The 15,742-nt window shown below is 44.1% G+C and overlaps 1 protein-coding gene across 31 annotated transcripts in view; it reads left to right on the forward strand.

The window, feature by feature from the left end:
- The window catches only part of LOC105006738 (neurexin-1a), a 389,916-nt gene that overhangs the window by 157,582 nt on the left and 216,592 nt on the right, over positions 1–15,742 (forward strand). For all 31 annotated transcript variants that reach the window (XM_034292318.1, XM_034292322.1, XM_034292324.1 and 28 more), the window contains 2 exons: positions 4,379–4,509; positions 4,635–4,887. In XM_034292318.1, coding sequence (XP_034148209.1) covers positions 4,379–4,509; positions 4,635–4,887 — 384 coding nt within the window. The remainder of the gene's footprint in view (positions 1–4,378; positions 4,510–4,634; positions 4,888–15,742) is intronic.

The raw sequence follows: 15,742 nt of genomic DNA on the forward strand, positions 1-15,742 counted from the left end.
GGAAGTGTAGTCCTTGCCTGCCGTTACTCAGCTGGGTTTTCAGTCGTCTTGGAGGGCCTTCAGGGCGTTGCCACACGTTGGTTAGGCCGCCGCCGACGCTGAATCTACTTTATTATCACTTGCGGCTCATCGTTTTTTCTGGGGCCGTCATATGGTGGGCTTGCGCCCTGAGGACGTCTGCCTAAATGGGTGTGAGTGGAAGATAAGAGGGGAGATGCCGGCATCTTTCAGCTGTCTTCTCTGATGAGTGCTCCTCTATTCCTTCCCCTGGTCATTGTTCTGTTGGTGAGTGTGTAAACAAAGCAACATTGTGTTGAAGTCACAGTACACAAGTGTGTGTGTGTGTGTGTGTGTGTGGGGGGGGGGGGGGCTGGACTGGTAGCATCAGCACACCAATGACAAAAAAAAGCAGAACTCTGCAGAGCACTCTTGGGTTTACCATCAGGCCTAGCTGCTGGGGAATTATTTATAACATAGTGCTAGCTAAGGGATGGAGGCAAGAAGACCTCTTAGTGAAACGTGAAGGGGTGGATGAGGAGACCGAGGAACCTGATGGCTCCATGAAGATACCGAAGAATGTCGAAGGGTGGAAGGGGAGGCGGAGGAGGAGGTGAGGACAGAGGGTAGAAGAAGAAATCATTTCATGTAGATGAATGAACAAGGAAGGACGATGTGAGGCCCACGACTATTGGACAATGAAACTGGAGAAACTGTAGAATTAGTTCTAACAAGTACGTAGTGGCGTGCTGCTGTTTAGATAATCCCATCGCCGATCCGGGTGGACTCCCTCCCAGGTAGCACTCTGTACATCTTGACGTACCTTTGACCAACACCTCATGGGTCCGGATCCAAATTGGGTCACGGATGTTGCAGTCTCACAAGCGTTTTCACCTGCCTGGTGTTAAATGTCTGGACAAAACACCCCGGGTTCTTGGCACGTATGTCCCGAAACGGTACTACTAGAGACTCTGGTGTAGTAGGTCCGGTGCCTTGAGGCTCGGTTGTGGTTTTTGGCCCGGAAGATGCGCTTTCCTTGGATGTGTGTGAGAACTTCCTGGTTGAGGAATATTCAGTGATGTTCAGAAAGGTCGTGTGAGTTTCAGTATTTCATAGCGGCTATGTCAGGCCGGGGTAGGGCTCTAGATGAATGAATCCCGATTGGTCAAACAGAATGAATCTGTCAGCGTGAACCAGTTCAGTCACCCTGCTACATGAGAGCTGCCCCACAAAGCAAGGCGTTCTAAACATTAAGTGCATTTGAGGATTGAAAGCATTGTTGGAAGCTTGAAATGTCCACTTGGAAGTTAACGATGGCTGCCGGAGTATGAACCTGTCCGATCCCAATAACCAGTATGATGCATTGGTGTCGTTAACTGTGACCTGCAGGGAGACGTCCCAGCTGCGTGGCGGTAGCCTGCCAAACGGTTTGAAGCTCGGTCACAGGTAGCAGTACGCCAGCTGTGGTTATGGGTAGTGTGTGTGTGTGTGTGTCTGTGTATGTTTGGTCAAAGGGACGATTCCTGGAACAGATGTCCGAGGTCGGGACCCTGTGGAAGTAGCTGGGAGGTTGTATGAGATTGTAGGTTAATCACTGACCAGACCAGTGTGTGTGTGTGTGTGTGTGTGTGTGTGTCATTGGGTTGGTGTGTTAGTGTGTGTGTGTGTGTGTGTGAGCTCTGTAACTCTGTAGCACTGTTCTCTCTCATCCAGCAGGGTGACTGTGGGTCTGGCTAGCTAGATCACAGTGGCTGCAGACATTTAGAAAATGTCTTTTGACACGTCAAAATGGACGCCAGGTAATGGAAACCCTTAGTGGGGCTGGCTCACCTTGGAGACTTGAATCAGCCAATGTAGCATAAAACACATCAGCTCAGGTCAAAGGGATGCTGGGTAACAGCGGGACTGAGGCTGACTCAACCTTGCCAGAGAAATGGGACCGGATCGGAAACATTGCAATTGGATTAAGCCCAAACCTGGAATGCAGAACAGCCCAGTAACTAAGTTGAGGTATGGATGATGGCTCCACAGAGTTCTGGATTGTTAAGGCTTTTTCCCTGTTGCTTTGAAATTATTGTAAAAGTAGGAAATACACAATCAGCATGATTTCTGTACAGTGTGAAAATTATTGCGGATACAGAACATATTCAGGAATTGGACAGACATTTATTTGGATTGTTTCCCACAATCCAGCCAACCAGTCAGCCAGCCAGCCAATCAGCCAACTAACCAGCCAGTTAGTCAGCAAACCCGCCAACCAACCAGCCAGTTAAACCGGCCCGGCTGTACATCCCAGTGTGGTCTGCAGCGTGTTTCATTACCACAACAGGAATAAATCAACAACTTAACAAATAGACACACACCATACACACACATAGATTGACACACCCACACAAAGAGACCCATCCACACACACACACGCTTATTGCCAAACCATAGCCCTGAACATTAGCACTTCTCCATAAAGCTGTGGTGTAGATTACAGTGAGGAGGAGGAACACAGAGCCGTGTAGCGAAGACACCCACCATTAATTAAAGATCCACAATGGCTTGCTAGCAGAACCATGCTGATAGTAGCAGATCCACTCACGAATGAATCACCAGGCCTAAGAAACTGGAGTCCCGCGGCCCCACACCTCTTCAAAGCACCCACACAGGAACAACTTGCAGATGCATGCATGCACACACACATACACACAGACAAAAACACACAGACACGCAGATATATAGACAAACACACACACAGACAAAAACACACAGGCACACACAAAGACATATATACACACACATATAAACAAACGCACACACACACACACACACACACGAAAACACGCAGACACAGACAAACACATACACACACAGACAAAAACACCCAGGCACACATATATCGACAAACACACACAAACACACTGACATAAAGACACAAACACAAACGCATAGACATATATATATATATATATATATATATATATATACACACACTTTGAAACAAACATAGACACACACACACAGACATCATTACACACACACAAACACACACACACACATAGACAAACACACACAAACATAGACACACATAGACACACGCACACTCTCTCTACAGTCCAGTCATGTCCAGTTTTGTTTACCATGCTCCACATCCTGAATTAAAGCTGAATGAGAGTGATAAATCAAGAAGATGGAAACACACTAACTCTCCTTGCCAGGTGAATTTGTTGGGGAGACTAAGAGAGAGAGAGAGAGACACTGAGAAAGATAGAGACAGAGGGAGAGAGACAGAGGTAGAGAGACTCCGGGAGAGAGATAGAGGTAGAGAGACTCCGGGCGAGAAACAGAGGGAGTGAGACAGAGTGAGAGAAACAGAGGGAAAGAAAAAGAAAGGAAACAAGCCGCAGTTCGTTAATCACACAGCAAAGATGGCCAAGATGGGGTTTGTTGTTGAAGATGATAAAGGGTGCTAGGGAACGGCCATCTTGCTCTCTCTTCTTTCCCCTCTCTGTCATTACTTTATGAGTACTGCTGAACAGATAAAGGAGATTTACTATGGGGGGAAGTACAAGGACAATACAATGGAGAGATATTTTTTCCTGGTATCACAGATTACTAATGGACCCCGGCTCACAGTCATCTATATGATTTACCAACATACTCTCAATGTCTCATGTCAGTGTTTGACGTTTGTACCGGGTAGATAAACGTCTCCAGGTGAAGTGAGGGATGAGAACATTATGAAAGGATATGCATGGCTGTTGCTCAAAGATGGTACCCATCACCCCAGCACTGGAATGACTAGGTCTGCCTTACCTAAGCAGGTTTTTAGATTATATCTGGCTGGAAAATGTTAGGAGTTTCAAGAAAAACTCTAAGCTACATTATAACTAGAAAATATACAAAATGCTGTTCTTCTGTATCCATTTTTTTTTTTTTATGTGAATTATTTTACACAAATATTGAGAGTAATAGTGAACAAATCTGGATAATTGAAGCTGACTTGCGACTGCCTGAAGACACAGATGAGCCGTGTCTCAGATGGGGACATTTGCATATGCAGCTGTGATTGGCTATGACACAAAGGTCTGTGTTGGGTTCCAGACTCACATTTAGGTTGAAGCGCTCTTGCTCTGCCTACAACAAAATCCCAGGCCTACAGAATCTTGCAATGTTATTCTTGTTGTTATTATGGTTCGATGCCTTCAAATTTAGAACTAAGTCCAGTTCCTGTTTAACATCCTGTAACATGTAACCCTTTTTTCTTCCCTTAATTGCGTTTTTTACGAGTATTTTACTTAAGTATTTTATTAACGTCTGCCTGTGCATGGGTGATCTGTGAGTCCCTTCCGCTACGTGACACAGTCTTTCTTCCTTGGCACCTCCCCCTCAGGTACAATCTCCATCAACACCCAGAGGCAGGCCTACACGGCCCCAGGCGAGAGTGAAATCCTGGACCTGGACGACAACCTTTACCTGGGAGGACTGCCAGAGAACAAACTTGGCCTGGTCTTCCCGACAGAGGTGACTGTGCAATTGTATTTCGGCGTTCCTCATGGACGTCATGTTTGTGTTTCTAAAGAGTAGGGGCAGGAGATGCGAGCGGCACGTGTTCATTTCGATCGACTGATTCCAATCCTCCGCCGCAGGTGTGGACCGCTCTGCTGAACTACGGCTACGTGGGCTGCGTCCGGGACCTGTTCATCGACGGACAGAGTAAAGATGTCCGCCGCATGGCCGAGGTACAGAAGGCCACAGGGGTCAAACCGTCTTGTTCTAAAGAGCCGCCCAAACAGTGCCTGTCCAACCCCTGCCAGAATAACGGTGTCTGCCGGGAGGGATGGAACCGATATGTGTGTGACTGCTCGGGAACGGGGTACCTTGGGCGCTCCTGTGAGAGAGGTAAGACGGCCGGTCTCCTGTGGCTCTTTTGGGTATAACTAACCAAAGTTGCTTTAAGTCCTAGAACTAGCTGTATGTAAAAACAAAATGGATGAATACAGTCTGCACAGTGGCCAAACGCCATGTACTGCCTTAGATGACACATTGTTTTTGGTACTGGTCGGATGTAGAGATTGAGATTTACTAGATGGCTTTGCTCATGTAATGACCTGGTTCCAGGAGTGTGGAAGGCTGGGTACAGAGAGGCGGTGTTGCCTGGCTGGAGGTAGCACTAACTCGGGTTTGTCAGCCGTGTTTATTCCTAGATTTGCTCGAGCTCCAGGTTTGTTTGGCTGGTTGCTGACGTGTGAATGTTTCAGTAGGGACGTCAGATTACATCCCTGTCTACGGACGTGGGTCCCTTCACTGCTTACCTCACCCCGCTGTGCCACGCCATGTGCGGCTGGAGGAGGTGCGGGGCCTGGGTGTGGGGTTTAACGGGTCTGACGAAGGGAGCAAGGAGGAAGAATCGGGGGGAGGAAGGTGTCAGAAATGAAATGTGAATATAATTGACATCAAAGGCTTCCCCGAAAGAGCAGGGCTTTAAGCCGTTCATTACACATGCTGCGGATTCGGGATGCTTTGTCAGAGGCGAGAGAGATAGACCACCTCCCTCTGTGTTACGTGTGCGTACGTGTGTGTTTGTGTGTACATGTGTTTGTGTGTGTGTGCGTGTCAATGTGAGTGCATTTGCCTGAATACGTGCGTTCAGATTTTGGGGGTGCGTTGCGAGGCGCCACCTGGCCGCTAATGCTTGAGCTCTGGGGTGGCGGCCGCCAAACGATCATGTCCATTGGTCGACCTTATACTAGCGCGTAAGTTATTATTTCGAAAGAAACAAACATTTCATCCATTCCAAATGTTTTCAGGATATGGATGGAAACCGGGACGGAGTGAGGGATAGTTTAAAGGTTGGAGTTTGAAGTGCATAGAGAGAGCCAGAGAGGGTGGATATTTTCAGGGGTCTTCAAGGGGTTTTGAAGCTGTTCTGTTTCCTTGGGAGGACGGTGTACCTAATGTCATGTTGCCCAAACAGGTCTCTCGACTGTTTCAGAATTTCAAAATGGATCATTAAATTGTTTAAATGGGCTGCATTCACACAACATGTATTACAGAATGTGAACAGTTGGAAACAAACATCCACCCCCATCACCTTAGCTTTTTTTTTTTTATCTCCACCTTAAACTCAGACTGAAATACACACTCAATATACTTGTTATTAAAACTGGATAGGTTTCTCTCTGACACAATTTATAGAACTAGAAGGTATTAGCTTAAGGCTGCATCAACAAGACTTATTTCTGCCTCAACAAATAAATATTGCAGGAAATCATCTTGACACCTCAAAGATGTTCTGTTTTGCCATTGGGTGCATACAGCATGTAAAATGTTCCTATCCACGACCTAAGACTTGAGTTTTTCATGTCAATTCAGTTGGGTTTCGATGGTAAGGATGCCTCTGATGATCAGACTGTCAGGAACGGGGTCCCCAGACCCCAGCGAGTTCAAGAACCGCTGGAATATTTGCCCCGTCCCTCTCTGCCGTTAATGTGACTAAGATGCGCCATTATCACTGCTATTTCCTTGTGGCTAAACTTCTACACAGTTCACCCAATTTCGGTTCAAGTGAGAAAACACTGAATCGTTGAACGGTGTGCGGAAGAGCTTTTCCAACTTGTAGGGCAAACGTGACAAAAAACAAAATCAAGGATATCCCCTTCAGTTGTGCTGAAATTATATTACCACATTAGCTACTTCAGGGAACATTGGATTTAGTGTTTTTGGCTGTTAGCTGGTTAGCTTCTCTCTTGTTATACGAATTGGCTGGCTCAGGCTAGACTGTATGTGATGAACAAGTGTTAATTTATTGAACATCATCAAATTCCGGAAAAAAAATTCTGACAATATTTTGAGCCGCCGAAATTAGATAGAGGAAAAATACTAGCAACGATCGCAAATTATTCTATGGGCCGTCATTCGCACTAGGGGCCAACGTTAGCTGATCATCGTGCTATGCAATAGCCTGTGGAAGAGTTTAGTTTTTTGGTGTGTGTGGTTTTTCATGCATGCTTCACTGCGTGTGTATACGTGTGTTTGTGTGTGTGTGTGTGTGTGTTTGTGTGTGTGTGTGTGTGTTTGTGTGTGTGTGTGTGTGTGTGTGTGTGTGTGTGTTTGTGTGTGTGTGTGTGTGTGTGTGTGTGTGTGTGCGTGTGCGTGTGCGTGTGTGTGTGTGTGTGTGTGCGTAAGTCGACAGGGCCCTGTCCCACCCGGCTGTGTCTTGTCTTGCGTGAGAGGAGTTGCCAGGATGAATATAAGCTGCCTGAATTTGGCCTGGCTTCCTGTTGACAGATGCTACCAAAATCACACATACACACACACACACACGTGCGCCCGCGCACACGCAGACTGTTTCTGTTTATTCTAATTGTGTTGCCCTGCTATCTGTCTGAAGTATTCTCCAGTGAAATGCGGCCGAGGATGAAATGGTCCCTCCTTCAGTATCGTCCCTCCTCCTGCAGCCATGCATCACACGGCGATCCAACTGTCCACTTGTCTTCTGTGATGCGGAGTTAATGAACTCCAATTTTATTGTGGCTTTTTATTACATCCACAGTTTTGATATCTAAACATCTAGAAAGCTCTCCGTGTGTGTTATTTTTGAAGACATTCCCTCAGCTGAAAAAAAACTAAACAAATACTTGAAACAAGACAAGTCTCAATCAGGAACTGTTTTCGTCTTATTAAATATATATTTGTAATCATTTTTCAGCTGGCATTTCTTTCAGCGTGTTGTATTTGTAAAAAAGAGTTGAGTAGGATTTAAGTGGCTGTTTTGGGAGAAATGCAGTCTGCTGTGAGTGAAGGAGTATGAGCACACTGTGATGTAACCTCCATAGCCTACTCTATTGTATGCTAAAGCAGTCAAGCGTGAGCAGAAGAGTTCAACACAGTCGGTCACTCAATGTTTCTGTCCTGGTTTGGTCTGGTCAGCACTCTGAGGCAATCCTTGTTTGTGTGTGTGTTTTCTTGTGCTTGTGTGAGCATGTGTGTGTGTTCCTCTGTTTCTTTTTCAACCTCCCTGATGGCTACGGTGTGTGTCGCTCTTCAGGTCACTAGTGCTAATTCTGAACTGTGTTGACATAGAAGGCGTCTAATGAGTTTGGTTCTTTTACACAGAATAATGACAGGATCTTGAATTTCAGAAACCAGTCATCTCAGAAATGCAGCTGTAGTTCTGATGAAAATTAGCATTTCTTGGAGTGTCACTAAATGCAATCATCAACGAAGTCATGTATTGCCTTTTGCTCAAACCTTTGATGGTTTGGGCTGTTAAATCTGAAACATAAAATCAGTCTTGTTCTGTAACGGCCGAGACCATATGTTTACGTTCATAGTTTTTACCCAATTCTGCCATTGCTCATTCCTATGGCATGTGTAGTTGAACAATTTAGCATTCAAATACGAACAAAACCGAAAAATGTGTAACGTAATAGCACTACAGTAAACTAAAGTTAAAGGGCTTGTCAGAGTGTGTTACTATGCCAAAATGTTTCACCTCCCTGATAACATAATTATACCCTTACCAACTAAATCTTTACCAAACAACGCAGGTTTATAAATCCATGTTAGAATTGTCTATTACAGACCCACACTGCATTTCTCTGTGGGCTTCAGATGCAGTCTGTTGAGATTCACTAGATTTTACAGTCTTATTCAGTTCTCTCTGTCACTCCCCCCCTTTCCTCACACTTTATTTCCCCCCCTCCCCCTCTGTTTTGCTTAAAAGGTTGTGCTGGATGACAGTAGGAGTACGTCCCTGACTATTAGGAAATACGCAATTCTTTGGTGCGACAGTAGTGGTTAGATGACGTGCCATCGGAGAGGCAGAGGAGAGAGAGGAAATGAGAGAGAACGAGAGAGAGAGAACGAGAGTGTGCTATGAATGTACACAGGTTTTCATCGCCTCCTTGCAACTCACTCTGTGACTTTAATTTTCCACATCTGTGCTTCCCATCCCTGTTAATCAGTTGACAGGGAATGAGGATAGTATGGTGCGATGTAAGAGGGAAGCAGAATGAGGATTGACGGTATGGTGTAAGGTAAGAGGGAAGCAGAATGAGGATATGAAGTATTTTTTGAGGTAGTGAGAGAGACAGAATGAGGTGTGACTTAGAGAAAGAAAGACAGAATGAAAATATGTGGTATTGTGTAAGTTGGGGAAAGAAAAACATAATGAGGCATTGGCTATGTGGTATGGTAACGAGGTAACGGGAGAGAGAATGAGGAGAAATTAGAAGAGAGGGGTAGAGAGAGAGCAAGGATATGTTGTATGGTGTGAGGTAGGGAGGTTGGAGAAATAATATATTGGATAATAGGACAGGGAGAGAAGACAGTGACAGAGACATAGACAGACAGACAGACAGAGAGAGAGAGAGAGAGAGACAGAGAGACAGATAGATAGATATAGAGGTGTCATGTCAGTTCTGGGTTGGATTAAGGGGGACAAGTACAAAAACCAGTATTTAAATGTAGGCCCATTGCACTCTGAAGTGTCTACTAAAGACTGACATAAAGAGAGGTAGGGGGTGAGAAAGCGTGTTATAGGGAGAGGAGAATGGAGGCGGAGTGAGGGATGTAAAGAGGGAGGGAGTGAGGAGGAGTAATATGAGTGGGCATACGGGTTGAAAGTAATTTCCACATTATAAAGATAATTGATTGTCTAGAGACGAGAGCCCACTGCTTCAATGAGTGTTCAAGTGAACTGACTTAACCCTTTAAAACCGAAGCCGTTTCTCCTGTTTGGCCTGATCACCCCTCAGTATTTTCTCCCCTTATTACCCCCCTCTTCCTCGGCTGTCTGCCCCAGTCTCTCTTCCACTGCATTCCATCCTCATCCCCTCTCATTCTGTCTCTCCCCCTTCCTCTGTTCCTCTTTCTTTCCCTCTTTGATCCCTCTCTCTCTCTCTCTCTCTCTCTCTCCCTCCCTCCCTCCCTCTCTGGAGTTATGTGATGTGTGAAACTGGCGTCAGTGGGATGGATCTGTCTGTCTACAGAGTAGGAGCTGTGGTGAAGACGGACGCAACGGAGTATGCGTCCTGGCACACTGCTAGCGCTATTGATGTCTCCATATTGCAGGCTGGAGCCTGTGTGTGTGTTTGTGTGTGACTGCACTGTTAGAGATGGGAGGCACCATTAGCAGCTAGCAGGCAAAGAGAAATGTCAGAAGAATTAGCCTAGCCCTCACTTACCCAGACATGGTGTAACATACCACCCCGTGGCTTACTACAGCCACTGCATATGGTGACACGCGCACACACACAAACATGCACAAATACACGCATATACATCCGAATGCGTATAATTCCCCGTTTATAACCTGCAGTGTAGGTTTGTAACCTTTTTATAACCTGCAGTGTAAACTGCACCATTTATTTTATGTCTTTGTATTCATACAAACCCAAGTATTAACCACACCCATATATGAACCGCCCGGAGAATTATGACTCGTACATACATTGTACATTAATATTAAATATCTGTCATAGGGTGCCACCAAAATTAATCTGTTGAAGAATTAAACATGTTTTTGAAACCCCCGTAACGCCATTTGTATCATATTTGCTGCATGAGTTTCTGAGACGTCTATTTTGTCAAGCAATCATCTGTGAAAAAGTTTGTTGCTGGAAACAGTTTTAAAAATGTATTAACCGCTGTAGGTGAAGGTTTTTTTCAAAATGTGTGCATAAGCTGCAGTATAAAATTTAAACAAATGCTTATCGAAACATGCGCATTCACATACATCCAAATACACCCACACAAAGTAGATTCACACACACACACACACACACACACACTGACTGAGAGGCTGGAAAACGTGCAATAAGCGCTGCTGCTGAGACCCATTTTGAAGGCATATACTGTACACATTCACAAGCACACACACACACACACACACACACATGCACATTCACACACACACACACACACACACACAAATTCACACACACACTTTGAAAAATAAGATTTTTAATTAAGCAGACAAAGCAAGTTTTTCCTTCCCAGCCTGAATGAATCCTAATGTCCTCCCCTCGTTGCATCTCTCCCCTCCAGCTTCACATGACACTCAGCCTAAATATGGTTGGAGCACACAGAGTGAGAAAGATAGGGAGAGAGGAGTGAGATAAAAGGAGTGAGAAGGGGAGAGATGAAGGGAGAAAGTGGAGAAAGATAAAAAAAGAGAGAAAAGGAAAGAGATTAAGAGAGGACAGATAAAGACAGAAGAGTGGAGAGAGATGAAGAGAGAATGAGACAATAGTCATATCACAGATAGACAGACAAAAAGGCATTGCCCTATGGAATTATTGGATCACTTGGTAGAGATGGGCAAAAAAAAGATGTAGTTGTAGAGAAATATTACCCGTAATTCAAAAAAAATAATTGAGTAAAATGTCAACTCTTATTTCAATTAAAACATAAAAACTATCAAGAGAAAAAGCTTCATCACATTCGTGTCACCTTCGCTTTTAGTACTTTGTGCACCCTTTCCTTTCTAAGATGACAGTGACAACTCTGCAATAATGTTTGATGAAATTGGAGAACACATAGGAGGGATTCAAAGACCATTCATCCATGCAGGATCTTACCAGGTCCTTCAGTTTCAGTACTCTCATGTGGACTCTTATCTTCAGGTCACCCCACATGTTTTCAGTGGGGTTTAGGTCAGGGCACTACGACGCCTTGCTGCCGCCCGATGTGAAGTCTGCTAAGTGTGTTTTGAAGTTGTCGGCAAGAGATGTTCATAATCAAAGCGATGTAGACCGCTGTTGGAGATCTCCGCTGCACATAGAACAAATCACAATGTATATTTTACTAAAGCACCAGCCCATGAAACCAAACCGCCATATTTAATTCCAAAATATATGGCATAGTGAAGTGACGAGAAAGCTTGTGCATGCATATAGCTAGTAAAAAAGAAACAATCACAAATGAATACTGCAGTTACAATAGGCCCCGGACCCTTGACTCACTGCTCTCCCAGTGCTTTCAGGAATGTAGGTCGCATCACCCAGGCTAATTGGGATGTTCTTAGCAAAACCATTATTCAGTGGTAAGTGAGACGTTCTTATGTGCATCTGAAGTAATGCTAGGGATTATTGCCCTGTTGAAAGATCAAACAATGATCCTGTTTTAGCCTCCTGTTTCAGCCAGGCAAAGTTTGTTCTAAAATCTCTTGGCAGAGTCTGTGATGCCGTGTGTCCTAACCAGTGTTGGGAATGTTGATTTTAAAACGTACTAATTACAGTTACTAGTTTAAGTTCCCATAATGAAACTAGTTACGTTACTAGTTACTTGCTGTAGAAAATAAGGCGTTGAGTCAATTAGCCTTCTTAACTTACTTTAAGATAAGTCCTTTGAATATATATTTATGTGTTTGTCACTTATGGCCAGAAGGCACACTTTTAATGGGTTATCGTATAATAAACGATAACCCATCAATATGTAACCAATGGGAGTTGGTTGAGTTTTTTGGTAGGCGTATCATGCCCTGTAGCAAGGAGAGCTGGTGCTGCCATCCCTGCATCCTTTGGTGTAATTCACTATTGGAGAAATGATGATGTAAGTAGTCTGACTCCTGTAACGCGTTACCTTGTAACACATTTACCCCCATCACTGATCCTAACCAGGCACCAAAACCTTCCTTCCTAACCTTCCACCACCAGTAGGCGTTTTCTGCTTAGCATCCCTATGTTTATAGCTATGTTTACCACCGGTGTTTGTGGCCAAAAAAAAAATAATATATATATAAAAATAATACCTAAAAGAACACAGCAATACCCCAAATAATCCAAAAGAACACAGAGCTACCCATGAGAACATTAAACTATCTATAAGAACACAAAGTTTCACAAGAAGACCCCACAGAACAGGCAGTAATGAAAGAGTTCCCAATGACTCGGAGGAGGGCATTTAGACATGGTGTGTGGTTATTCCTGTACCTTATGGTGTGCAGAAATCCCTAAACGTACAGTGTGTCAAAACTTCAAAGGATGGAGGCAAAACCTACCCGGTTCTAGATAGGTCTACCTAATCTTCATTAGGAACCAATCTTTTTTTTTTCTTTAACTGAATTACAGGTTAGTTTTCTCTCATATTTTCAATGTAAGGGCAATGTATATAGGCATATTAACTCAATCTGTCTTTTTCATGACTTCAGCTTTTCTGGCAATCAGGCATGAATGAAGACTGGGTCAGAATTTTGCTGTGTAAGTGCTTTGATGGTGGTTGATTAAAAAAGGGGATTTGAAGCAGGTGTTAAGCTCATAGATAATATAAAATTGTACTTGGTAATTGCCTTAATAATGATTCTCTGTATCATTAATACAATATAATGGGTTCCTGCTCTTGGGCTGCGTTGCAAAATGAAATGCCCATGTTAGGAAGCCTCATTCTGGGCCACACACCAATGAGAATGTATGTGGCATTCATTTTATGAATGTCCCTGTTTTGTCTCCTGTCTAATACCGAAGAAAAGTCCATATGTAGAAGTGCTTGCTGTGGCTTGAGATGTATTGTTGAAGCTTAAAGCTCCCCTCCCGGGAATGGCTTTATAATATACACTTCTCACATAATGTGGTGATATAAACTTTGTGTTTGTGTTGTTCTGTTGCTGCCTTCCATTTCATTATGTAAGCTACATAACTCAACAATATCGCTAATCACCCAAATCATCACAAGCTGCCATATTTTGTTATTTGTTCACGATGGAGCGGCTGTGGATTCATTCAGTTTTGTGGTTGGTTTGAGCTCTGTGTGTGTGTGTGTGTGTTTGGTTGATTGAATCATTGAGTGTCATGTACAGTGAGTGGACATGATCCCACCATTTCTTGGCAGTGGTCTCCGATGGTAACAGCCAGCGGTATGAAGTGTTTGAAAGTCTTAGCTCCAGACAGAGGGAGGGCCAGATTGAATTTTGGCCCAGGATGACAGCTCTCTGTCCTCCATTCCAACTGGCAATGCTTCCCATGTCTTTCTAGGGCCATAATTCTGTAAATTTGCGGAAGTTTAAAGCTTAGACTGCAGAATGTCCTGAAATCCGCACTGATCAGTGAGCATTGCCCAAGTAATTTTCACACTGCTCCTGTTGGGTAACCCGTCACGATCCTCACAACCCTAGTTAAACAGCTGCCAGTAGACATTTCGCTCGAAACCCGGCAGATCACATTCTAAGGGGTAGTAGCCCGGTGTTTGAAATTTAGCCCGAGTCAGACAATTTGAAGGAGAACATTAATATGATGCAACAAATGCTGTAGCCCACATGCGAGTGTATCCAACATGTCTGGACCACATGTCTAAGCATGGGACTGGAGGACGATGTGCAGCTCCTCATTAAATGTGTTGTTTCTGTTTGAGATGTGTTTTAGTTACAAGCACGAGCTACGGCGTACATCTGTGCATATTAATGGGGGCCTTTAGTTTAACATGAAAGTGGCTAAATATGGAACAGGGGACCAAATGAGCAAATGTTATAAGGCATTTTTAATTCTTAATTCTTTTAACATTACACTGACAAAGTACATTTACATCTGCTTTGAAATAACTACTGTACTCTGTTGATGCATAGTTCTTCAGTGTTGTCACATGAAAAGATATAATCGAATATTTACAAAAGTGTGAGGGTTGTACTCACTTTTGTGAGATACTGTTTATGTAAACAATCTGAGCTGTGTCTTTTAAGTTAGACACGTTAACTAAATGGAAAAGCTACAATGTAACGTTTTATCACCTGCAACGAGTCTGGCAACTTACATCGGTTGATGTGGATTTTTTGGCTTATCAAACCATTCTAATTTAAAACCGCAGCGAAGGTACTCCAGTTTGGCCCCTTAATGTTTCCCCTATTTCTGTTCTAGTTGTTGTTGCTTGTTGTGTCTATCTGTCCCTTACCCTCAACAGGTGGTTCCTGTCCATTCTCCATTCGGAGTGTGTGTCTACTTCCTGATACCTGTGTTGTGTATACTAAGATATTCAGACAGAGTGGTCCTGAGAAGAACTAGAGACATACAGTTTGCAGTTTGAATAATGAATGATGCCCGCCAGCCAGTGCTGGGTGTTTATTATGGATGGTGAACATACATTTTTCCAAATCCCTTGGCATCTGTATTTCAGTGATATTTGAATTGGATTGAGTAGGTCGGGTTGCTGGGTGCAGGGTCTGGGCTGACTGGCGTTGTCACTGCCGGTGACAGCTTGGCTCGCCTTCTGTTAAACCTTCACTCAAGGAATAGCGTTGAGGGGACGGTTAGCCAAAGTGAGAGAGAAGGCGGTAGAGGAGAGGGAGAAGAGGGACCTCAACCATGTCCCACTTGTTAAAATTACAGCTTGATTCGTTTCGGCTTTCAAAGCCATGCAGTCTGTCCCCTAGCTAGATGTTGTTGCCACTTTCTTGTTTTTGTACATTTAGTGGAAGTGTGGCGTTTCTATGCACCACACCCGCACGCACAGATACGCACGCACAGATACGCACACACACACACACACACGTGCTTGCGCGCTTACAAAACGTCTAGAATATTCTCCTCCAAACCTCATCCTGCTCACCCTCTCTGACAGCTTCTGTTGGTCTTGATGAAGGGAGCTGGTGCACCAGTCCATCTACCCCTGCTTTCCTTTCATATTAGACATGGTCGTGTGCCATTAAGAATGAACTGCTGTGCTGCTCCACATTTAGACTTTTTGACAGGTGCTCACTTTGCGTTAGATGAAGATTGTCTTGCATGTCTGACTCCACGCTTCCCAATCATCCTCAGCATTTCCT

This window comes from Esox lucius, chromosome 5 (assembly GCF_011004845.1).
Source record: "Esox lucius isolate fEsoLuc1 chromosome 5, fEsoLuc1.pri, whole genome shotgun sequence".
In the NCBI taxonomy this organism is placed as follows: domain Eukaryota; kingdom Metazoa; phylum Chordata; class Actinopteri; order Esociformes; family Esocidae; genus Esox; species Esox lucius.